Genomic DNA, 26,774 nt, shown 5'->3' on the forward strand with positions numbered 1-26,774 from the left:
GCAATATAGAAATATAATTGCTACAAATATTAGATATTGAGAATTTTTTTTATTTTTTTATAGTATGCAATTTATTATATTATTTAATTTATTTAAGTTAAAAAAATAGATTAAATACATCGATAATTCAAATTAATGGATACGTTTAAACGAGAAAAAGAAACAACAAAAAAAATATTTGAAAGCAGACATACACCCACATTCGTGGAACTCGAACTCACTACTAAAAATATCATTTATAATTGTGAGGCCTCAACTTTACCAATTAAGGCTACGGGCAAGATTGCATTTTTTGTCCCACATGGCAGGGGATGTCTAGTGTCTACCCTTTTGGTCCAAGTTTTTGAAAGGTCTCAAAATTAGACTTTTCGGACACATTTAGTCTCAAGATCTAAATGGTGTTAAAAAATACGACAAAATTATTTGTATTGCACGTGGCTGTTATATTAGGACCAAAAGTGTAGATCCCTCCCAACTAGTGGGACAAAAAATGCAAATTTTCCCTACCTAACTTAAAAAAGGTCCGGATATGAATACAATGTATAGCCACAGATTTTGTTTTAAATAGTGGCCAAATGAATGTGCTTAGTAGTTTTTTGGCACCAACTTATAAGGTCCATTTTACTCAGTGCAGAATGCTTTTGAATAAGTAAGCCTAATGCGACTTTTAAAAGAATTATAGATATACATGGATCAATTTTGTTGTTTAAGATTATTTACGTTGTGACTATCATTTAATGATTAAATAAAAGACGTGTTTCATTTGATGATTGATAATGGGAAAAAGGGGAGGGGGAAAATACACTTTGTCCCCCTAAATTATTTAGTTCGAATTTTTTTTAGCAATTTTGCTTTTTAAGTTTAATTAAAATTTTCTTAATTGAAAAAAATATCTTTTATTTATAATAAAGTAAAATATAATCAGTGAGCTAAATAGTATGAATTGTATTTTTTTATACACTCAAAGTCAAGTAATCATGGAGTATAATAAATACACAAAAACATTTCATGAAAAGATTTTATTAATAAAAAAAATTATATTTTTAGTCCTGTAATTTAAAGTCCTGTACGAATTGGTTTTCGCAATTTAGTCCTGTAACTTTATAATTTTGATAATTTTAGTCCTTTTTTGGCCAACTTGGTTGGAAATTGCAATTTACTTGTAATTTTAGTCCTGCAAATAAATTCATGTAGGATCAAAAATACCAACTTTCCTAAGTTATAGAACTAAAAATGCCAATGTCCCCTAAGTTACTGGACTAAAACATACAATTTAACTGAGGCATCTGCAAATCGCATGTAATTTTCTGGCTAAGGATGAAAATTGTTAAATTTTTAAAGTTAGAGGACTAAATTGTTTCTTATAAGTTACAGGACTAAAATTGCATTTTTTTTTGTTAATTTGGTAATAAAATTAAGTTATTAATTATTTATTCTTTTAGATAAAAGTGAGTAATTACATATCAATTTTTTTAACATATTTTCTTTAAAAAATATGATACGATATATTTATTTATTTATTTCTAAATATATTTAACTTTTGATTAAACATATATATTTATCGATTTCTTTTAAAAAATATGTATGAGTTATTGGTCATATTATATTTGTTTTATATCTACTATATATATTAATTTATACTCCACTTTTAATTTAAATTCTCAACTTATTAAAAAATAATTTGGTGATGATTTAATATGCAAAATTCTAAATATATTGAGAATAATATAATTGTTCAAAAAATGAGGGACATTTTGTCCAACCAAGGGGATAAGTATTATATTTATTAATTTAGGAGATAAATGTTACATCAAGCATAGTCAAGGGTAAAGTATATTTTATTCATAAAAAAGATAAGGTAATTAATTTAAAAATATATATATTTTTGATCCCATATAATAGGAGGCTCTAATACTTTTAATCCCAATATTTTTTCGAACACCAACAACCTCTTATATATGCGGGACTACAGCCTATTTATTTATTTATTTATTTTTATGAAAGTTGGGGGTGAGAATAAATTAATGTGTGGTCCAATTTTTGACAATTCGCATAAAACAAAAGACTCTTCTATGCAATTTTGTCTAAGGTTATGGGTTCAAATTTTATTAAACATATGTGATGTGCATAAAAATGGGTTGGCCCAAACGATCCAAAAAGAAAAAAGAAACGAGAGGCTCGTAACATCCTAGGAGACCCAAGTCATGGGAGGCATAAAAACACTTAATAGGTGGCCTTGGCAGGTGCCCCCCCAAAAGCAGACAGGCTGGCGGTCTTGGTAGGTACCCCCTAAAAAACAGATTGAGAAAGAGAGGAGGTTGAAGGCATCCCCTACTCGGACCATGATCAAAGCCCGACAAATATTCGGCCCAAAAGGCCCACACACATGGCAGCTTACTCTCCTATGTGGCATCCCGTCAACAGCCATATTGGACCACATCAGTCTTAGGAGGACCTTCCCTGACGGCTGAGATTCCTCACAGACGAGAAAGGTGCCCCCAAAGCCCTAGACTCCTTGGCAGCTTGGATTCCCTAACGGTTAGAAGTCCTTGCTGATGAAGAGTCCCCCAAATTTGGAGATAGAATTCAAAAACACTTCCAACAGAAGATAAGAACAAATTATGGCTTATTCAAAACGGGCTTCATCCACTTTTCCAAAAAATAAAGGAAACATGCACAGCATTATCGAAAGAGGGCACCACCTCTAAATACAGGTTCACGTTTCCATGCTTAGGGCACTTCAAAACACCTTTATGAGACCCTCTAACGTCTCTCACACATCTCTTACTCTCTAAATCATCTCTCTCACTCTCTAAACACTCTTTAAACATTCTCTAAGCATTCTACAAACACATTATCACGTATTCTTGCACTTTTTACTGATTTTATTCACCATATTTCAATTTCAGTTGTATTTATTTATTTTTTGGCTTTATTCCATCTCAAATCCAATACTAACTTGGGCGTCGGAGTGCTAACGCCTTTTTTAAAGGTCTCCGCTTCAGGATTTGCATACGCTTCGACCCAGGCTTTGAACATAGTTCATATCTATTGGACCCGTGTATTTTTTTAATGCATCAATATGAATATTTATCTTTTTTTTATTATTTTTACTTTATTAATATAATAATGTAATTATATAATTCTCGCTTCAAGAAATTAATGAACATGACTAATTGAAAGACGTAATTTATATGCTTTAATTAATTAGTTTCATTGTAATAGCAAGCTTGGGCTACAATATTTGATAATGTGACCGATAGATATGGCCCAATTTTAAGCTGCTTTTTACTACTTTAATATTTTTGTATGGTACGATGTACGTACCTTTCATAAAGGAGTTTAATATTTAATTAATTTCAATATATATGAATTAAAAAAGCTTATACTATACGATATATTTTCCTTTACATTAGAGGTCCCACCTACTTAAACTCTATATAATATTTAAAATTTGGAATTGTATTTCTGCTCCTATAAATTGATCTATATTTTAAGTTTCATCGTACCAATAAATGAGTCTTGAATTAATTAAATATATATATATATATATATCTCTTTTTTCACACACACAATTAAATGTAATTATTGTCCCATATTTTTCGTATTTTTAATGTCGTAATTTTTTATATCTTCAAAGTAGTAAAGAGTTCCGTACCTTTTAATTTTTTCGTAATTTTGATCCTTTAGTTGTTCGAATTTGCAAATACTTTGAAAATGAAGCATGTGACTCGCATGTGTTTTTCTTTAATTTGGGATTGTTATTTCTATTGGTGAATTTAATGGAACAAAATTGTGAAAAATCAAAATTGTATTTTAAACCCATATATATATATAGTTCTACCACACCACAGCTATATATATTAGTCAGAACTGAATTCAAGAACCTCTATAGAAAAAAAATGAATATATATATAGCTACGAGACATATATAAATTATGTTATATTTATTTATATATATAATTATAATTCATTAATTAATTATATATTATGTATAATCTTAATTAATTTAGCTATTGACTAATTAAATCTGCTTTAACTATCTAAATTAATTTATTTAGGAAAGTTTACTCATACCTTATACTTAATCTAATATATATACATATATTAATGCACCTTTTGGACAAATATATACCCTCTTAACTATATATATAAACTGTGTATCTCTCTATATATATGCATATCATCATATCATATCATTAAATTAAGGTTAATTACAATTTTGATTCTATAAATTTAGGTCATTAGCATTTTTATCATATAATTTATTTTATTTACACATTTAATCCTTTCTTTCTGAACATCCTACGTTTGATCATTTTTTGGTAAACTTAGTATTGTATTGATAATTTTTGTCCTAGCGACTCATAGTTACAGAACAAAAATGAGATATATTATAAAGGGGACTAAAATTATCAACATAGGATTCAATTTGTTAAAAAAATGACCAAATGTGAGATGATCAGGACTAAATTTATAAAAAAAAAAGGACCAAATGTGCAAATAAAGTAAGCTACATGACCAAAAGTGTTGACAACCTAAAATTAGAGGACCAAAAATACTAATAACTTAAAATAACATCACAAAAATGTAATTTTGCCTTAAATTAATTACTTGAGCAGTAGTAGCAGTGCTACAATTTCCTCCAACTCATCAAATAATTAATATTTGGTTTTAATTTCCTTTTTGACTTTTTCATAATTGTAGTCTGTCTATCTTTATTAGCAATATATATAATTACTGAATATTTAATAAAATAGCTGCTAACATTAATTAATTTAACTCTATAATGTTGGCATATGTATGTATATATATATATATATATTATTTTACAAATAAATTAAAAGGAGTGGTCTAATTAATAAAAACACATTTTTAATCATGAATATACTAATAATTATCAATTTAATTACACTATATAATAAAGGGATTAGTTGATTAGTCATTAATTTCCCTTTCATCTAATTAAAAAGCACTAATTAAGCCTCTACATTTAGACTAATTAATTAGCTAGCCAGTAGGGTTTTATTTGACCTTATTATGTCATGTTTAGGACAACAACATGTACATGTGTGTATATATATACTCTTGCATGTAATATATGTATATATATACGTATTTACGTAATGATGAATTGAAAGTAGTTGATGAGAGAGAAGGAAAAATACGTACATTTTAATTAATGTGCTCAACCATTCTCATTGTCCCCGGCCTTAACGTAATTTTGGGCTGCCTCTTATTTCTGGGACACATTTATATATACATTATCAATTATAGTGAACGATGAATGCAGGTTTGTTCACATGCATTGACATGATTTCGGGTAGGTCCATGTTTCTACAAACCTTCTTACTTAGTCATAATTACTATATAATATATAGACCGAAATTAATGTACTAATTTGAACATGATATATATATATACACACATATATCATCACTATAGATAATATATATATGTGTATATTTCATTCATCATAACTACATTGATATTTGCTATATCTCATACAAAGTATTCTACAACATGTATATATGTGTGTATTGTATGCTCGAGAATGAATAAAATAAATAAAAATTCCAATAATATATTTTCATTCACTTTGGGCGGCAGTTACTGTTATTTAATCAGATAAAGACATCTTGAGCCAGATATATTTTCACATATATATCAACAATATATAGTTCATATATTCTCAATCATGATTATACTATCATAATAGAATACTTCCAACCTCTTTATACCAACGTCGACTAGCAAGTATGGGATTACATCATTACACAACAAGATGTAAGTGAGACACCTCTGGGAATCGGCCCTTGTATGTTGATTGTGTCCTTTGCAGTCGAAACTCCCAAAAACAGTTACATTCATCTATTTTTTTTATACATAAAATTGAAAAGAAACTATATTAATGTTCAGTACCATTTTCATTTATTCGTTTACGAAATTTTGATAATGCAATTATTTTTTCAGACAAAAGTTGTACAACTTATTTTTTAAAATTCACATATATTAATTATTCCACATGGATCCACGAAATGTGGGCCCATTGTCCACACATTCCATTTTTTTTAAACAAAATTATTATTTATGAGCAGTTAAAAGTAACAGATCTAAGTCATATAAAGAGAATCGAGTTCAGGTTATACTTTATAACAATATAACATCGTCATGAAATCGAGAACAAAATTATTACATGTTGACAATACATATATATATATATATATGAGATTGTACAAGGAAGCCCAAAATACAAGAATGATTTCCAAGAATGTCTTAGAAGTTGGCATGCAAGAATACAACCCCAAAAAAACCCTAACACATCTTTATCTCTACCTAACCACATTTAATTTTTGATTTTTGTTTTTGGGTTAGTTAATTGTAATTGTAAGTGTAATGGCCTCCCTCAGAGTCAGGCTTTAGGGTTATCCCCACCTTTACCTTCCTTCTTTATTACCACACAAATTTAGGGTTCTCTTTTCCATGTCCAAGAAAAATTCCACCACTCTCAGGTGCAAGTGCGGTGAGCCGCACGCACCAATGGGATAGCTTATTAGTGCGTGGACCATCCTTTGACAAGACAGTGACTGTTCAACTACCCTTCAAAATCGGTGCGTGGGGGGAACGCACGGACCCTCGTTTGACTAGGGTTTCAGAAAACGTATAGTGGATGGTGATAAGCATCGCACCTCGGTGCCTGGGTGGCGTGATGTGATTGGATGAGGGCTTTCTCTCTCCTCGGTCTGCATACACATGCATGTATGTATGTATACACGACAAAATGGTATAAATACTCCGTATGTGTCGACAGTAAACTGACATTAAAAATTTAGTAATTTACGCACACAAACACACACACACACACACACACACACTATACTCTCTCTCTCTCTCAATGCTTTTGTCTTCATTTCATTTTCTTTTTCTCTCTCTGTAAAACATTTTTTCCCTTCTCTCTAGCGAATTTTTCAAACCTAAAAAACTCTAGGGTTCTCTCACATTTCGCGGTCTAATTCCTCCAAGCCGCTCGCGAATCACTTCAAGAAGATCATATAGATGGATTCTCCAGCTTCTCTTCTATCAAATTGCGATTGTTTCTCAGTGAGCCGTGGAGGGATTTTTCTGGGTCAATCAGTGGGGTTTTGATCTGATTTCTCGATCAAATAAAGGTTCGGTTTTTTTTTTTATGTCTTCTACTGTTATCTCTTCTTGATGTTGTTCGTTCGATGTCTGAATCTTCTTCCCTTGTAATCCGTACTTAGGTCTTAGCTGACTTTCAGCTGATTTTTTCCTTATTTATCTGAAGTGGGTTTTTTCATTTAATTTTATTGGTCTATTTATTTTATGTCCTTTTTTGGTTTAGATTTCTTTTGACGTTTTTATCATTTCATGCTACTTTTTTTACTTACTATTTACTGTTTTTGATGCATCGCTCGCTAGTCGGAGTTGGACAAATAATCGTAACGTTTTCGTTAAACCCTAATATAAGTTACTGAAATGAATGCATAAGATTAGTATCGGTAGCTTCATTTTTGTACAATTATCATTGTATGTGAGAGATGGGTTTTGAGTTAATTTTTGAGCCGTTGATGCATCTTTCTTTTCATTGATCTCGTTGAAAGCCAGATTGGCCTTTTTTCCCTAAAGAAACCCTAATTTTGCTTTACCTTATTCTTGTTATTCCTTTTGTGACTCATTTTGCTTTCTGTTCGATGCGTTTACTTATGCTTCAATCGTAACTTATGATATAATCTGAACACTTTAATTGGATACAGCCTTGCATTTGCTGGAATTGCTAATTAGGGTTTCTATACTTTGTTCGGGTAAAGGCCTAAACGCCTGCGCCGCCACTCATTGTTCTTGTCACTTGGCTAGTTGCTAATCGCTTCTCTCTCTCGTTTCATATCATTTCTCCTAGTTTGTGATTAATTTACATTCAGTTCACCTTTTAGATTTTCATTCCTTTCTTATATCGCATGTGGAGTTAATTTTACTGTTGACTAGCTATATATGCTGGTGGATCTGTTGCACAGCATTAACAAGATTCGATGTTGTGATTTTAACTCTCTAGAAGCAAGTGCAGGTATTGCATACAATGATTTATATACTAATTGTTATATTGGATGCTTTTAGGTTGTTTTGAAATGGACAAGAGTATTGTGGCTGTGGATGAAAGTCATAGGAGAAGTGATTCTCTGGCTTCTGCATCAAAGTCTTTGGGATCACTAGTTCAAATTAACTCAATAGCTATAGATATTAGTTGTGCTATGGAAGAGATTGAGTCACCAGCTCATGAGCATTTCTCAATACGGTAAGCATTAATTTCTTTGCTAGGCTTGAGCCTTGTGCGTTCATTTGCTAGTTCCTTTATCAATAGGCATTGAGGGTTGGCTAATTTGAAAACTTTTTCTGCATGGTGCATGATATTTAAGTGGGAAATTTGTTTCATCAGCACTTATGCATGCCAAATTATAGTCTTTATAAGAGATATACAATATCTTGAAACAATTGTATTGGATTGGTGAGTGCTTGCTGTCACGAAGGATATGCAGGGATTGAGAACTGCAAGGCTACAAAAGATGATACTGTGTGCAGTTGAAATTTTATTGACTTATATATATATATATATATATTATATCATTGAAAATATAGACTCTCTTATGTCTGTATAATGAGAATGCGATGCTAAAATTTTGTATGTCTGAGCTCCTTTAGTGTCCCTCAAAGATGTTCGTCTATGTCTCAGTTGTACCTATGTGCTTAAGTTTCCATCTTTTCCACATTAAAGTATTTTGTTCTTCCTGGTCTTTTCTAGATATGATGTGACCATGTGTATCACACACGCAGATATGTAGCCTGCTGGGACTGATTTTCTTATTGATTTTTATTCTTGGTGTGTTGATTATTGATTTTTCTCGAAAATAGTTTGAAGTAGAAATAGTTATACAGTATTTTTCAGAGCTTTTAGACAATAATAAAAGGGAGAGCATTCAATTTGTGGATGCAGTGGGTTTGTAGCTGGAATGAGGCAAAAAGATAGGAAGATGTGTTCGCTGTTTGCTTCAGAAGGTGATGCTGTGGTGGATAATCTACCTCCATTATCTGTTCCCAGATTCCGATGGTGGCAGTGTACAAACTGTGTCCCAGATATTTCTGCTGAGAGACCCACACCAGAAATGCCACTGAGAGACAGAAGTAATGCTGGTACAAGTTCTTGTCTGAATATTGATGGAGGAAAAGATGGCTTGTTCTCGCATAACATACAAAATACAGGTACATGTTAAAATTCGAGATTGTGAGTGCTGTATGTTTTTCAATATTCTGGATACCTACACATGCAGAAATGATGTAACAGCACTGTCTTTTCTAACTTCTTTTGTTTTTCTTTTATGTATTTTCTTGACTATTTTTTCAGGTGATGAGCACAGGTCAAGGGATGCTGGGGATGAGAAAGACAATAGTCCAAGTAATAAAATTATAATTTATAATCCATGGTGCACTGAGGGACATAAAGCTACCACATGTACGTTTTTGTTACATAAGGCAGTTAGGAAGACTTTTTTCAAATTGGTTAACTTTGCATTGTTTTCAAAATACAAATCTTTTCCACAAGTTATTTTTTCAGCTAACTGTGCTATAGCTCAATCATTTTCCTCGTATACTTAGATCTGTGACTTCCAAATATCTGTGCAGCCATCAAAGAGAAAAAAAATGTCGGGGATAATGAAGGTGGAAATCCATGTGAGTGTAGTATAGAAGCTAATCGATTCCAGATTAGAGAGAGACATAATGATACTGCAGGTAATTTGAGTGAGTTTGCAACTTGCTTTGAAATGTTTAGCATGCATAGGTGTAGATAGATGAAAGCATTCACTTTGTGACATGTGCTTCTCATATGGTATATGCAGCTGAGAATCCTTCTGCTACAGTTGATGAGCCAGAAAATGCTTCATCAGGAAGCGATGGTGCTTTTAGTGCATTACCACATAGGCGAAAACCGAAGTTGCGTTCTCTGGCCGATATAATGGAGGAAGAAAATAATTCAACAAGTGATCATCCTCGAGTGAGATCTACGTCATCCAGTGGTATGCAGGTCAAATCGACTGAGATGGAAGCTGATTTAGATCCTCAGCTTCAGTTTGATGTTCCTACAGATGTTGCAAAAGGTTCCAAAAGTCCTCAGAGGAAAAGAAAGGCTGCTGCTCTTGAAGAAGACAGAGGACCTTTGGAAATGACTTATGCAATTGGTACAGCTAAAAGATCGAAAGGCCCTATCCCAGAGGCAGAGAAAACATGTAGGAGAGTTGAAATTTCTGATTCAGAATCAGAAAGGGATGTGCCTACACGTTTGGATTTGCGACTTAGTGCAAGGACTCAGCAGATCAAGCCCAGGAAACAAAAAGCTCTTGATATGAGCAGAAAGACGAGGCAGAACAATGTTGACAACAGAACAGTCACAATTAGAGAGGTGCCCAAGATAAATTCTGGTCACTCTGCTACACAGAAACATGCCATTGCTGCCGAGACTGGTTTGGGTAGTACGGTACATGTTCCTTCCACTCTGGGAGGAGAAACGGGACCATATTTCGGGAGCTTCCTATCTGGACAACAAATGGATAGACTCTCCAATCTGTCAAAGAGTAAGAGACCTGAAGTGGAAGCTGATCATAGTCCTTTAATGCCTCCAAGCAAGAACATCTTGGGAGATTGCAATATCCAAGGAAAAGTGGCTCTAGACCTTTCACTCAGCAGCTACATGGGAGCTGAAATAAACTCCAACCACCAAGTATCTTTTAGACAACCTAGGGGCATTCCAGATCTCAATGAGTCATTTACAGAAAAAACATCTATAGCGCAAGGGAAGCAATTGCCAACTCTTCCTGAGAACAGGAGTTTGACTCTGCACAAAAATATGGTATGCTAGGTTCACTTGTTCATAAATTGCTTGATTATTATGCTGATTAGTTACTTAAATGTGGATGATTCAGTCTTATGTGTCGAAACTGATTGGTAAAGTGGTGTGGACAATTGATATTTGAGGTGTCAAATAAAGCATGAACTTTTCAGTGAGATCCCAATTACTGAGCTAGCTGTAAAGCTTGGTAATAATTCATGGTTTCTCCTTAGTTTGAAAAATATACATCTGCAACTTGTATATTTCTTGTTGAAGCTGATGTTTAACAATGGATACTTTGTTTTCTGTAAGCTTACACGGCATCAAGAACCATTTTAAATCTTTTTTGAATAAATTAGAGTATTGAATCGACTAGACCAATGTAATTGCCTGATTATGAGGATTTGACTTGAAACTAGGTATTAAGATCACCAATGTTAGCTTCTTATTTCTTTTCATGATATGGAAACTTGACTTGACCAAAAAATTCCTCCAATAACTTGAATCTGGGTTTGGTTTGCTTTAATTGAATGAGGATGGTAGCTTCTTGACTTCTGGTTGAGGTTCAACCTTGTGGTGCCAATTTAATCACTTAATCATACATAACCATGTTGCTTAGCTTTGTTAACAATTCTTCTTCAATTGCAATCACATTGACGGAGATATGATTTGCATATCATGCTGATTTTCACAAGTATATTTTCAAGGTAATATGAAGGAGTCACAAACATGTTCTCATCTTTAAGTACTTCTCTAATAGTTCTTTGTTTCCCATCTTGATTGACCGACGGTCCTCAAAAGTACAAAATAAAGAAGAAAAATAAAAACAAAAACGAAAAATAAATAGGTTCACTTTTAATCACTTTGTTTAATCCTGATTTGTACCCTATGAATGCATGTTCTAGTGGCAGATAATACTTTTCCTTAGTTTTGGTGTTTTATGTTAATTGTTTTCATTTCTTTGGTGTTACTAACTGGAATTTCTGTTAATTATTCCAGGAAATGTCTGCGTCTTGCAGTAAAGAGATGGCTAGAGAAGGCAAGAGACAATTGGGAGTCTCTGAGCCGCAAGTTGTCCAAAACATGGACAATAACTTAGAACCTGGAGGAGCTCAAGATGATATACCCATGGAAATAGTCGAGCTTTTGGCCAAGAATCAACGTGAAAGGGCCCTTGGAAATCCGAGGAAGCATCTCCTGCCCGAGGAGATTAATAATTCTATTAGAGGGTCTCCTGCTGTCTATGTGGACGGACGCCCTGGCATGACAAATTTTCCTTTCACCAACACAAGAAGTGGTGTAACTGTTGGTAGTGGCAAAACGGGAGTCGGGCAGGGAGTCCTAAATTTCCACCAGGTAAAAAATTGTCAGTTGGATATGGGCCATCTGGACGAGAGCCAATTCAGACTTTTCAGCTCATTTACGTCGAGCCAACAGAGGAAAACACAGTACTCAGCCACAAATTCGATCGTCTCAGGGCCAAGGCCTAGTGAAGGAGCAGATCTGTTATGGCCTCCAAGGCGAAAAAATGTTCCCTTTCATCTGAGCATTAACCAGAACCATTCCATTCAGCCTAATGGCTTGGGCTTGCATCCATTCTCAGACCAACGCTACAAGGGAAAAACCATCACTGATACAAAGGTTGATGGCAAAAAATCTTTACGTGATCAATCTTCAGTCAAAGAGGGGAGAATTGGGTCCAACCCCAAGTCTGTCGGATCTTTAGATGCTTATTCCAATGATACAATTCCAGCAATGCAGTTGCTGTCTTTGATGGACCGGGGAATTGTATCCGGCTCTTCATTCAAAGTGGGCCCAAATGGCTTTCTCGATAAGACCTTCTCTCCCTGCAACCACCACCCACGGCTGAACCGAAATGAAAACCAGAACGACCAGTTCATTGGTGCATCATTCTTTTCACAAAGTAGCCATACTAAAGACTTCCCTGGTTTGCTCAATGGTGTTTGCTTTTCTGGTGAAAGCTTGAAGAAATCTTATTTACAAGGTAAATGTTAACTTGCTGAAAGGTTGATGTTATTCATTGCATGTTTTTCTCTATTGCTGTATTATATATTCTGAGATGATGCTTTCTTCATAGGTCAAATGCATCCAGAGCAGGGGAACTCAAAAGCCGTCAACTTGGAGGGCCCCAGTAATCTTGTAACTCGGCCATCAAGGGGTAATCAATCATTGGGTGTTTGCACTCTCAACCGAAACCCTGCTGATTTCAGCATTCCTGACGCAAGAAACGAGTTTACTATAAGTGCAAAAGATTTGAAATCTAGGAGGAGGAATGCTTTGAAAGAAAGATCTCACCTTGTGAACATGGAGAGCCAGAAGAGACAAAGGGCGAGAAAAGATGCCTCGGGCAAAGAGTGTCCAAGAAAATAGTCGACTTTTCCTTTGAGCTTATGAGTTGTTTCTTATCTGCATCTTCCACCTCATTTGCTCGTCTCCTAATTTAAAACGTTCTGTCTGGTTTTTATGCTTTGAGGGTGGATGATCGAGGGCAACATTCATCTTTTTCTTTGTACCGGGATTTCTTTTAGCTGATTTATTTTCAGGATTTCTTAATATATGTACACAAACTCAGATCACATGTGGGATTTGCAATTATCATTTATGTTGAGATTAATGATATGTGGAAATAACTACAAAGTTGATCTGGAGCCTATGGAATGGCATATGTATGTTTTAGTCTCACTTATTTGCAGCCAGCCGGTTTATAATAATTTGAAGAGTAACTTCAAGGGCGTTTTTGTACTTGCACACTTCTCCAGCATGAGTGTCGTCTATTTCGACCGAACCAACCAGGAATGTGTTTATGATTAGGACAAATTTGAAGGCGGGCCAGTGTACATGTGGATATAATTTAATCCTAATGTGGCTGTAGTTATTTCTAAACTTCCATTACAGTAACATGATTCTGCCTCCTTCCTATTCTACTGAGAAGAGGAAAATGATGAGATGTGCTCTGTTGTTGGATTTGGATTTGATGCAGACATTATAAGTACGTATCAAGAATTTTTGGATATGCCCACAACTAGCTACTTCATACAGTCGCACCATGTAATGAATCTTGAAATGACTTTAATCTTATTAGCTACCAACAAACCCTATTGAGTGTGTATCAGTCTCTCTATTTTTGTAATAATGATTTTCTCTACTAGCTACTATTTTTTGATATTTGTACATCTAACTGTTTTCATCGGAATAAAATAAAGAAATTTCTTGTGATATTTATGTTGGTAATTCATATCAATTCTAATATTTAAATTACAACTTTGTAATTATTTTGTTGAGCTTAATTTATTATGTTGTCGGGGTGAATTTGGAGGTATGTATATATATATATATGTTATTTGTACATTGTGATGCTATGTCTGTCTGTACTAAATATATATATATATATATATATTATTAAATAGATATGGACCACTTTCAGTCCCCCAAGCAAGAACCCTATATTAATACATATACCTTCCTTAAAAATGCTTGCCTTTATTTGCAATTTATAATATACACATCATTAAATTCTCTCCCTCTCTCTCTCTCAACGACTAACATATAAAAAAGGTCCAATCTTAATATCCAATCCAAGTTATCCATTCTCTGTCTTCCCTTCAAAGCACAATCCGTATTTTTCTCAAAATTTTCTTTGACGTAAATCGTGTTTTATTGAATTTGAATAAATTATATAATATATTTTTCGTGTGATTGATATATAATTCAAGTTAAGTGATCAATTACATGAAAAGAATATTACATTTGTTTTATAATTAATTTGATTAAATCAAACCTAATTTGAGTAACAATATTTATCTAAAAGACAAAAAGAACTGATTTTTTAACTTTTTTTACATAATTGCATATCTTTTACAAAGAATAAAATGTCACTATTAAACTATTTGATCGTGACTTGAGCACCATCCTTCCTTCACGAACGTAAATTCGACTCGAAAGCTCTATACCTAGAAAACCAGAAATATCACCTCCATCTGTTTTGCAGTAAATCCAAACAATCTCGATGGCAAACTATTTGCGACGGATTTGCCACGGTTTAATCTTTCTCATATGGGGTTCAGCTCTCCTCATACGCGCCATGCCACCACCAAATCCGATCCAGTGCAGCCAAACCGGCTGCAAGCTCTACAACTCCTACGGCGTCTGGGGCGACCGGAAAGACTGCCCCGTGCAGGCCGTCGTCTACCCAACCACCGAGGAGGAGCTCCGATCAGCCGTAGCCAATGCCAACAAGAACCACCTCAAAGTGAAAGTCGTGTCCAGATTCTCACACACTATACCTAAACTCGCCTGCCCCACGAATCAAAGTCGTGCGATCCTAATAAGCACGGAGAAGTACAACACGAGTATAGACGTCGACGTGCCGAGTATGACTGTGACGGCGGATGCCGGAGTCGGGCTCCGGGCCCTGATTGATAGGGTGGAGGCGGAGGGGCTGAGCCTGGTGGCGGCGCCGTACTGGGAGGGTGTTAGTGTAGGAGGGGTGATAAGCACCGGCGCCCACGGCAGCTCGTGGCGGGGCAGAGGGGGAGCTGTTCATGATCATGTGGTCGGGATTAGATTGATCGTTCCTGCTAAAGAATCAGAGGGTTTTGCGAGAATTTTAGACTTGAGGAGCGATGATCCTCTTCTTAATGCTGCAAAAGTGTCTCTGGGAATGCTCGGAGTCATTTCTAAGGTCAGTTTATATATATACTTAGGCCACGTCCTTCATATAATAAATAATTATTTATGTTTTAAAAGATATTACAAATAAGAATAAAAAATAATTATTTGTGCTTTAAATTAAATATATTATAAATAAAAATAAAATATATAAATTAACACATTATATAAAAATGAATTTAGTATAGGTAGATAGTCATAGATATATAGATTAAAAGAAGAATTTGAGTAGAGGTGGTTGAAAATAAATACGTATATTTTTTATAATTTAAAAAATCGGTATTGCAGTGTAAGTAACCATTGCTTGTAAGTGAAAATAGAGTTTTCTTTATATATATATATATATATATATATTTGTAAATCAAATATTTTTTATCCAAATCAAGTTCAGTTGAACCAAAGTACAAGAGTGATACGCTTGTCATGTCATTGGTTACTCTCCTTAAACTATACATTACACAATAAGTGTATTGCACTTGCCATATAATTGATTCAGATTCGACTAAATCGATTTTCGATTAGAATTTTCCAAATTGGAATCTTGCTTGTGAATGTTAGAAATTAATCATAATATACTTGGATCGATGAACTTGAAATTATGGATATCAAATATCTAAAAATAATTGGATCATTTCAAATGAAATCTTTTAGCTTTATTTTTTAATTATATTTTATTAAATATTAATAAATTTTAAAAAAGAATTATGTAAAATTATTTGAATTAATTTTTCAAATCCAAATACATCAATCCAAACAAAAAAAGAGAGAATTTACTATTTGAGAGAAAAAATAATGAAAGATATATAGTATAAGATTTTTATTTTAATAAATACAATCTGTTATTATTTATATATTCAAAATTTAAAAAGTAATCAAGTATATATATAAAAATAATTAAAGTTTTATTTAAAAGCGAGAAGAATTAACAACAAACTAATATTTTTTTTCATATTATCCACATCATTTATCTAAAATTAATTACCTGAACTCATGAAAACCCTAATTTTGTTTTTTAAAAATGACTCATTGTCTAGAAAAATTCGAACATACATGATATACAGTACAATTAAAAATAAACAAATAATAAAAAAATAGAAAAAGGAAAATAAATTTGAGAGTGATGACAATTAGATTTAGATGCATGCAGGTGAGATTGATGGTGGAAGGAGGATTCAAGAGGAGCATTACATTAAACTTCACAAAAGATGGAGGGATTGAGGATGAATTCATGGAACATGGCAAGCAATACGAGTTTGGTGACATTCAGTGGTACCCATCAACACATACAGCAGTCTACAGATACGATCATCGACTTCCAATCAACACCTCCGGAGATGGGGTCTATGATTTTGTCGGATTTCAATCAAATTCTGCCATCATACCCAAATCTGTTAGAGCATCAGGTACCCACCTAAACACATACATACATACATACATGCATGCAAATTTTATCCTAACATTATGAAAACTCTGCATCATCCGATTGGATTTTTGTATTACAGTTTCTGTTGCATGCTCTATTTCACTTTACATATATATATACATCATGTGTGTAATATTATAAAATCCAAAGTGTAATAGATTTTCCAAAAGTAGAATTAATACAATTAGTATACTCCAAGAAGGAGTTAAAAGTAATCTTCTTCTCCTTACGCAGAAAAATCAGCGGAGGCTGCAAGAAACGCAGACGCGAAATGCCTGCTGGCCTCCTCCTTCTTAGCTTACAAAAAGCTGACAGCCAACGGACTGAAAAACAACCTAATCTTCACAGGCTACCCCGTCATCGGACACCAGGCCAAAATGCAAACCTCAGGCTCATGTCTATACTCGCCCCAAGCAGCCAAAGACGCGGTCTGCCCTTGGGACCCAAGAATCAAAGGTCTCTTCTTCTACGAAACAACAGCCATATTCTCCGCCACCAACTTCGCGGACTTCATACGAGACATCAAGAAACTGCGCGACATCAACCCTAAAAGCTTCTGCGGAGTCGACATCTACAACGGCTTCCTCATCCGTTTCGTCCCCAAGTCCGACGCTTACTTGGGCCAGCCGGAGGACTCAGTCGTCGTCGACTTCAACTACTATCGGGCGGACGAGGGCTGGACGCCGAGGCTGAATCAGGACATCTGGGAAGAAGCTGAGCAGATGGCGTTCTTCAAGTACGGGGCGAGGCCGCATTGGGGTAAGAACAGAAACGTCGCGTTTGTGGGTGTGGAGAAGAAGTACCCGAGTTTCGGGAAGTTCGTGGAGGCGAAGAGGAGGGTGGATCCGGGGAATGTTTTCGGGAGTGAGTGGACGGATGAAATTGTGTTCGGGAGAGGGGTGGTGGATGACGATGGGTGTGCGCTGGAGGGGAGGTGTGTTTGTTCGGAGGACAGGCATTGTAGCCCTGGAAATGGGTATTATTGCACAAGGGGTTTGGTTTACACTGCAGCTCGAGTATGTAGGTATTTGTCTAATTCAAATTTGATCGAATTGAATTAATTATAAAAAAATTTAATCAAAATGAATTTTATCAATTGAATCAATTATATATAAGCTCAATATACTTATTATGAGATTGAAGTACGATTTATGAAAAGTAACCAATTACGTAACAAATATATCACACTTGCTTTATGATTGATTAATAATTATACAATAAATATGATACACTTATTAGTATTATGTGATTAGTCACTATTCTTGAAGTACATTTACCATATATAATTGGTTCTACTTTAGCCAAATTCAATTTGAATTAAAATTTCTCATTAAATAGTTAACTACTTGTGTGTTTATGCAAGTGATCGTGCATTATTTATGCTATATATATATATAAAGAAAGCCCATTTTTACTCAAAAAATGGTGGTTACTTATCTTGTAATATCAAATTCTTTTTCTCATCCATAATATCAGTACTAATATTAAAAATAAAGATTTTTTTTCACTCACAAATAGCAGTTTGTGACAAAGATACTAAATTTCTTTTGTATCAATAATATCTTTAAATTAATTTTTTAACTTATATATTTATTTAAATATAATATGTTGATTTTTATATATTTTATTATTATGTATAATATATTTCAAAACGTAAAAAATTATTTATTATATGAACATATGGACGTGACATAACATCTAGAACTTCAAAAATTATTTTATATACGATATGAATTCAAGACAAAACACTATCTTACATATGTATATAATTACTATATTATATATGTATAAAATTAATTTGAGGAAAAAAAAATGAAAGAAGTAACCTATATATATATAAACATATGATGCAATTTCAGTAATGGAGGCAAGATTTACCACGGAAATTATGTTCCTTTTTTTGCATTTCAAATACATAATTGTTGTGAGTAATAGCATAAATTTAGGTATTGCAATTATTATTGTATATTATATATACATGTTATATTTATATATAATAATTATACCATCAATATTATTTAAAAAGAACTTTTATATAAATAATATATATATACGAAAAAAAGTGAAACATGATGTGTATATATAAAATGTAATAAAAAATACGAGAATAAAAAAATTTAAATTAATAAATGTGGTGTAGGGGTAGCCCCACCTCACGTGAATATGTTTCAATTTTATATATTACATGTATAAAACATTTATCGAAATGTGTATTAAAAATTATAATATTACTATTTACCAACATAATTACTATTATTTTTTATTAGGGAAAAATTGTAAATGTTCAAAATTTAATATTATAGAAAAATAATAATTCACATTCATTTATTATCGTTCCTACACAAGGATGATATCTGATATGTCTCCCTCTTGGGCGTCTTTCAGATGCGCAGGCGCCATACAGTAATTATTTCATCTTACAACTTTGACTGAAAATACACAATCCGGACCGCTTATCTCTCCTCTTCGCTCGTTTCCACCCGTCCGTTTTCTTGAAGAATCTTCAGAAGCTGGGCCCCTTTTCTCCTCCCTCTTGCACTACAATCACCTTGCAATGCCAACATCACCGAACGCGCCACCTCCTCCGCCGGTGCCACCCCCACCCCTTCCTCCAAACCACCGTAGATCACCGCCAACACGCTTATCGCGTGCTCTTTCCCCCTCCCCTCCATCCTCCCCATTACTTGCACCATCATCGGCACCGCCAGGGCGTGAGCTCTCACCTCCGCCGCACCTTCCGCCGTCGTGCACAACAGTTCCAACGCTGCTAACAACCGCCACAGCACAGCGCTCTCCGCGTCCGTCAGCGCCTCCACCACCGCCGTCACCGCGCCCGCCTCCACCGCCACTCGCCGATTCCCCTCCACCAAACAAAGTGCTAACAAAACCTTACTCGCAGGCTTACGCGCCATCCCCTCCCGCAAGCACGCCACCACCCCAACCACCACCGCGGCCGGGCACGGGCAGCCGTCAACAGCGGAACGTGGGTTCGGGACGAGGGAACGCTCCAGCAAGTGGACGGCCCCGAGACGACCAGCGTCCGACCCGGAACTGAATTGGAGCTCCGCCACATGGAACAGCTCCTCCAAGCTGGCATTGGTGAGGAGTGGTGGAACAACCTCCAATTTCAGGTCGGGTTCGGATACCGCTTCAGCTTTCGGCTGCGAGTATGAGTGGTGGGATATGGGTGAGTTGGAGAGCGGGAACCTCCACTGAGTGAAACTCTGGGAGGTGTTTGAAGAAGAAGAGGAGGATGACTCAGGCTGGGCTGGCGGTGGGAGCTGGGCTGGCGGCGGAGGAGGAGGCGGCGCCGCCTGAGGGAGGGGCGGTGGAGTGGAGGTTGTGGGACTGAGGACAGTTTGCGTGCATTTGCGAAAGAAGCCACATGAAAAAAGTTGAGTACGGGGAGTGGTTTTGAGCTTGGGTTGGTCGGTTTTCATGGCGTCGGATAGTGCAAAAACTAGGATCAAGAACACAAGCTCCTCCCGGCGGAGTTGATGTAATTTGTATCCCAATCCCACTGGCACTGGAAGGGGTGAAGATTAAAAATCAGGTGGGCATTATCCCTTTTCTGCATTACTTTGCATGTACAGTACTGAAATTTGCAGAATTCAGGAGAGGTGGGGACTTGTTTCACTGACAAGAAAATGATCGTGTTAGCTGGGCTAGGAAGCCCAATCAAGAACTATCATTTCGGGCCTCAGATTAATTCGGGCCATATTGTTGGGTCCGATATGAAAAATCACAGACTTCGAGGTCATAAGTGAAACCAATATATGAAATATTATTATATACTATATATATTAAAATAAAAAATTTCTAATATTTTCATTTTTGTAAAAAAAAAAAAAAAAAAAAGAGTTAAATAAGTAGAAGATTACAACACCCATTGCTACAAGCCGGTAGGAAGTAACATCTCAAGGCTCATCCTCTTCTTCTGCTATCTTGCCCTCTTCTTTAAGAGGCCCGTACATGCTACTACAGACAAGAAAATACATCATGTTAGCCATACTCAGTGCAGCAAGAACCAAGTAATAGTAGTCATAGTGACCCTTGTTGATATTGCTCGAAATCCAGCTCTCCTGCCCCCCTGCCTTTGAGAGGCTGTCAACAGCATTCATTATTAAACTCGCTGCTAAATTCGCCAACGACATCCCGATCCCGTTCAGTGTCGATGCTATACTCGACATGCTTCTTGGGAACTCCGAGAAGTAGAACTCATTTTGTGCGATGGCGTTTGAGGCCTCAGCAAAGCCGGTTAGGCAGTTCTGTGGCACCAGCCACATTGCCGACATTTGGGTCATAGCTAGTGGGTGATCCAAGTATCCTTCGTCTATTGCAAGCGATCGACGAATAGCTTCTATACCAGCTGACGCCAACATGGCCAAGAATGAGAAAACTATTCCAATTCCCATTCTTCTTTTGGTACTTACATGAACGGGTCTTCTCATGACTCTGGATGCCAAGGGGAGAAACACACGGTCATAGACAGCAACCCATAGTATAACGGATATAACTGTAAACGTGCTGAATGATGCTGCTGGTATCGTGAAACTTGACGTAATACGTCTGTCCATCGACACAGCTTGGAGTAATGGGAATGAGTTCTGGCTGATGTTTATGGACATGATCATCCCTGTGGACCATATAGGGAGTACCCTGAGCAGGGCTTTCAGCTCCTCTACTTGCTCAACACTGCACAGACTCCATGGGTTTACAGCTCTGCCTTCGGCTGTCAAGTCTTTGTCGGGATCTCTAACTATGCATGCCTTGTTTAGAAACCTAAAGATCATAAGTGAAACTACTCGTTACTCAGAGGCTTGAGAGTAAATCTTGAAAGGATAACTCTCATACCTGAGATTTTCACTAGGGAAAACAAGTGCTGAGCCAGCCTTGCGATGGCAAACATTGATTACACCGTCTGTTAAATCTAGACGTCGATTTCTGTAAGAAGCTGTGACCACTTGAATGAAACCAGTGACTAAGCTTGTCTTACTTTTCAACTTGACATAGAAACGGGAAGCTAAGAAGAAGATACTAACACCAATCAACATTAACACAGCAGGCACTGCAAAACCAACTCCCCATCCCATGTTGTCTTGAATGTAAACGACACAAGTTAAAGCGATGAGGACAGAGAACATATATGAAGCATAATACCAGCCAAAGTAGCTCTGTTTCAGACCTGAGCTTTTCTTGAAATCACCTTTCTCCAATTGATCAGCACCAAAGGCTAAGGAAGAAGACCTAATGCCACCGGCCCCAACAGAAATCAGCCCAAATGCGGTACATAGATACATGAACTGGAAAGTCGTCGGGGAGCTGCAACTGTTATTGAATTGCTTGCATGGAGGAGGTCTCGCTTGTGGGATTACTGTTGTTGACCATAGAAGAATCATCCCCTTCAATCGGCAAAATTTAATCAATCTTAGGATTAAAGCACAAAAGACGAGCATAACACAGAAGGGTTCAAAGGAGAATAGATCAACTATTCATGAAAAAGACATTATTAACACCGTAATTAATACCAGGGTTCGTCGTTAACAATCAAGCCTTTTTCTACTCTTCGAGAAAAAGACTATAGACTTCGAGCCAAATCTTTAAGACAAATCATAGCAATCGAACCCATAACTCCGCTCCGGGGAGAACATGACTATGGATTCGATCCTACGACTTTCAAGACATATCACAATAATCAAACTCAGAATTACTCGAGATAAGTATGTATTCATCATAGAAATAATGTAATAAAGCAACATAACCTATGATCATTGTCCAAACAAAAGAATGAAGATAAAAATTACCATGAGAGAGATAACAGAACCAATCCCAATAGTATAAAACCTGCCCAAGAAAGAATCGGCAACAAGAGCTCCAAGAAGTGGCATGAAATTGGTGGCTGCTGACCAGAAAAACAGTAGATTGGATGCAGTGGTCATTCCCATATGATATTCTTTCATCAAATACAGAGTCATATTTGGCATCAGCCCGAAAGTGGCCATCTTCTCCAGTGCCTCAATTCCTATTCAAATACGACAAACGTAAGCAAAGCCAAACACGCCAACCACTGCAAGAAAAGAACTACAGCAAAAAAAAAAAAAAGAAAAGAAAAACTAACGATTTTATTCGGTGCTTAAGTGTGTGAAAATTCACCAAACTATGAGCATGCATAGCTAGAAAACAGAGTCCCATGATCAAGAATGAAACTTTATACGAGAATAATCATGGGATTTTGATCTGTTATGACATCATGAACACGAAAAGAAAACAGAGTCCCATGATCAAGAACGACACAAAAAATTAAAAAAGAAGATGGGATTTTGATCTAATATTATGAATGCAAGAAGGGGAGAATCACCAATTATGAAGGGCAAAGTTCTGAATCCGCCCTTTTGATCGGTTCTCTCCAAGAGATGCTCTTCCAGCATTGTGTTCTTCTCCTCCATTTCTAACCTCTCCCAAACATGGACTTATTTCAGCTCTCTTCACACTCTTAAACACACACACACACAGCACACACAGTGGTGAGTGCAGTGTTGGAGTAGTAATTAAGAAATGGGATTTGTAGAGAAAAGTGTTACGTCGGCAACATCAATGACGTGACATTGTTTGATGTTGCCAAGCAATATTATTTAGATTTAAAAATACCTAATTGAAATATTATTATTTACTTCAATGAAAGGTTTTCGATAACGACTGAGAGTGGAAGTCCATTTGGCATTAAAAGTTAGTAGGTGTCGAGGATTAGGTTTTCATTTGCGCAACTTCCAATCTTGCAGCAGCCCACCTTCAATTCACCATTAACTTCCATGTAACATATATATATATATATATATATATGAATTACAACTATACAAAATTTAACATAATTATAGATTTTACGTCAGGAGATAGTTATAATTTACTTTATATATATACTTTCTTGTTTTTCTTTTTCTTTTTTTTGTTTTTTGTAAAATAATACATTAAGGTTGTGTTTGGTTGAAATTCTTTCAATAAATTCTAATCCATATCAGGTTTGGTCAAATTCAAATCATTGTAAGATAAATATAATACACTTGTTATATAATTAGTGTACAATTCAAGAAAAATGAATTATATAACAAATTTATTGTATAATTAATTTGATTTGACTAGACCTGATTTATTATTAATTTTTTTTAATAAAAAGTATAATTTAAAGTTAGAGTCTAGAAAACGAAGGAGGCATCAACTTTATCGTACTTGACTGAAGAAAAAAAGGTTGGACTAAGGAATTCATACTATATTTCTTCTTCATTGTGACATTATACAATCCCTTCATCAAGGACTTGAATTCAAATTCCAGAAATTGAGGTGGTGACTATTAAGGATATATATCGGTTGCCCACTTCTAGAAAACCGACAAAGTTCAAGACAGGGTACCTTTGTTGTACTTTATTATAAAAAAAAAAAACCCATATCTTTCCAACGATAAGGATGTGTTTATCCCATTTTGATATTACCGTCACACATTATTAATATGTATTATCTTTAAAACTTTAAAAAATATAATTAATTAAATTTATGATTTGAGTACAAAGTGCATAAATGTTACGGGCTTGAGTGAGGCTGATATAAAGTGTGGGCTGTGGGTGAAGTCTTAAATTGATGGGCTGAAAATGTAGGTGGGCTGAATGCTTCAAGTAGCTATTTGTATCGTTTGATTACATCTAATTTATTTATTTTTATATATAAAAGAGCCAAGAAATTACAAGACATAAGTAAAATACATAAAGGTGAATGATTGAATAGTTATATGTTTGAGGACAAGTATGATTTAAGTGTGGGGGAGACTGATTAGTGGAAATTACGTGATACATTTTGCCGTTAATATTTCTATATTCTTGTGATATGATGTTTGTTTTTGGATTTATTTGTTACATTTTAGGTGCTTTCATGGAAAAAGAACAAGTTGCAAGAAAACATCTCAAATGCAAGACAAATCTAGAAATGCAGCAAAAAAGTGTATAAAAAATAACCCGTGACTCATGCGTTATCAGAAATCTGCGAAATAGAGAATCGAATTTAGTTATCAGACAGAAATTAAAGAGTCCCCAACATAATTGCTTAGTCAAATTATCATATTTAGCAGCTTATTTCATTGTAATTATGTTGAGAAGTTTAGTAACAATAGGATTAGGAGAGAAATAAGGAAAATTAGACTAAACTTAGGACTCTCGGGAATTACTATAAATAGGAGGAAGAGAAGAAGATTAAGGAGTTTTTTTAGCTGGAGTTAATTCTGAAATTCACATCAAAATATAAAGAGAAGACAAGAAAATAGAAGTTGATCCGACACCAGAGAAGATAGACCGTTTGATCCCGATTTCCAACTTCATGAGTCTTTCTATCTTCTTTCTTTTGTGCTATCAAATTAATCTACATCTTTGCTTTAATATATCAATGTGTTACTGTGTTTGTTTTTATAATTCAAGAGCTTGGTCATCTCTTAGATTGAATTAATTATGTTGATGAACTGGAAGGGAATTCAACATAGTTGAAAGGGTAATTTATGGCGTGAATTGAATTATATGTGGACATACATAGACGTGATTCACCTGGTTTCACAAGTTGTTCATAGATCTTAATGCGTTATTGTCACGAGTTTTAGATTGGAGGAATATACTATTTTCTTGATAATAATAGATTTGATATAACTCGAGAGAGTATATTGAATTAACCTAGGAGGAACCTTAGAGTATGAAAGCGTTACCTGTTAGATTAATTTGTGATTTCTGCATTCATTGGATCGATTAGGTGGACTAGTTGCCTTAGCATCTTTCTCATATTTGAATCTTCTCCAACACGTTCGTCTGATCTATTTTAGTTAGTAATTATTTTTAGTAATAGTAGTATTTAATCTATCACTTGATTCACAGTCATCCAGATAATCATAGATTAGTTATAATTTTGATAATTATTGCATTTAAATCCTCATGGCAATGATATTTATTATACTACTTGATAGTTAGTGCATTTGCTAGTGACCTATATATATTTTAGCAATCAAGTTTTTGGCGCCGTTATCGTGGATTTAATTTGACATAATATCATAACTCTCTATCTTGGTTAGTTTGGACATTTTTTTTTTAATTTTATTTTTACCTTCATCTATTATCTTTCTTTGGTTGACAACTTTATGACACAAAATAGTCGAAACTCTGATACCGAAGAACTTGCAAACATTGAGCCAACCATGGACCACGTGGGAACCGTGGAAGATGATGGAGTATTCGTTTCCGACAGTTGATGGGACAATCTCCAGCATTGCCAAGCCTACCGTCCAAACAAACAATTTTGAGATCAAACCCCATCATTCAAATCATCCGGTCAATGTGCAATTCTCTGGTTTGCCTAATGAGGACCCTAATAAACATCTTCCTAATTTTCTTGAGATATGTGGTACTTTTAAGTTTAATGGTGTTAGCGATGATGTTGTTAGACTTATAATTTTTCCATTCTCATTAAGTGATACCACCAAAAATTGAATTCAACCCTTACCTGCTAGTAGTATCACTACATGAGCTATATTAACTAAGAAGTTCCTTGCTAAATATTTTCCTCATACTAAAACTGCTAAGATGTTAAATGACATTACTTTCTTTGCGCATTTAGATAGAGAATCATTGTATGATGCATGGGAACGATTCAAGAATATGCTTAGAAGATGCCTTCATCATGAATTACCCGTGTGACAATAAGTACAAACTTTTTACAATGGTGTCACTTTAGCTGATCGAGCTACCA

At 35.1% G+C, this 26,774-nt stretch overlaps 4 protein-coding genes across 5 annotated transcripts; 2 read left to right on the forward strand and 2 right to left on the reverse strand.

Moving 5' to 3' along the window:
- Positions 6,892 to 13,657, forward strand: LOC105171223 (protein EMBRYONIC FLOWER 1). Its single transcript, XM_011092284.2, has 8 exons — positions 6,892 to 7,169; positions 8,134 to 8,311; positions 9,008 to 9,273; positions 9,416 to 9,523; positions 9,694 to 9,801; positions 9,909 to 10,915; positions 11,894 to 12,899; positions 12,993 to 13,657. Exons 2-8 carry the CDS (start codon positions 8,145 to 8,147, stop codon positions 13,283 to 13,285), a joined length of 2,955 nt encoding a protein of 984 aa, XP_011090586.1. The 5' UTR covers positions 6,892 to 7,169; positions 8,134 to 8,144; the 3' UTR covers positions 13,286 to 13,657.
- On the forward strand, positions 14,849 to 18,155 carry LOC105156090 (L-gulonolactone oxidase 3). Its single transcript, XM_011072132.2, has 3 exons — positions 14,849 to 15,596; positions 16,731 to 16,986; positions 17,241 to 18,155. The coding sequence occupies exons 1-3, from the start codon at positions 14,922 to 14,924 to the stop codon at positions 18,065 to 18,067; spliced, it is 1,758 nt and encodes a 585-aa protein (XP_011070434.2). The 5' UTR covers positions 14,849 to 14,921; the 3' UTR covers positions 18,068 to 18,155.
- LOC105171341 (E3 ubiquitin-protein ligase PUB23) lies at positions 19,306 to 20,759 on the reverse strand. Its single transcript, XM_011092453.2, has one exon. The coding sequence runs from the start codon at positions 20,444 to 20,446 to the stop codon at positions 19,460 to 19,462; it is 987 nt and encodes a 328-aa protein (XP_011090755.1). The 5' UTR covers positions 20,447 to 20,759; the 3' UTR covers positions 19,306 to 19,459.
- Positions 20,852 to 23,615, reverse strand: LOC105171421 (protein NRT1/ PTR FAMILY 1.2). Of its 2 annotated transcripts, XM_011092655.2 has the most exons (5): positions 23,365 to 23,615; positions 22,811 to 23,028; positions 22,192 to 22,408; positions 21,861 to 22,104; positions 20,852 to 21,788 (listed from the first exon to the last, which is right to left on the reverse strand). In XM_011092655.2, the coding sequence occupies exons 1-5, from the start codon at positions 23,450 to 23,452 to the stop codon at positions 20,924 to 20,926; spliced, it is 1,632 nt and encodes a 543-aa protein (XP_011090957.1). In that variant the 5' UTR covers positions 23,453 to 23,615; the 3' UTR covers positions 20,852 to 20,923. The 2 variants fall into 2 exon arrangements, with proteins under 2 accessions (XP_011090957.1, XP_011090875.1); XM_011092573.2 differs by having other exon boundaries at positions 21,861 to 22,408.

The sequence above is a fragment of the Sesamum indicum genome, linkage group LG1, assembly GCF_000512975.1.
Source record: "Sesamum indicum cultivar Zhongzhi No. 13 linkage group LG1, S_indicum_v1.0, whole genome shotgun sequence".
NCBI classification, from domain to species: domain Eukaryota; kingdom Viridiplantae; phylum Streptophyta; class Magnoliopsida; order Lamiales; family Pedaliaceae; genus Sesamum; species Sesamum indicum.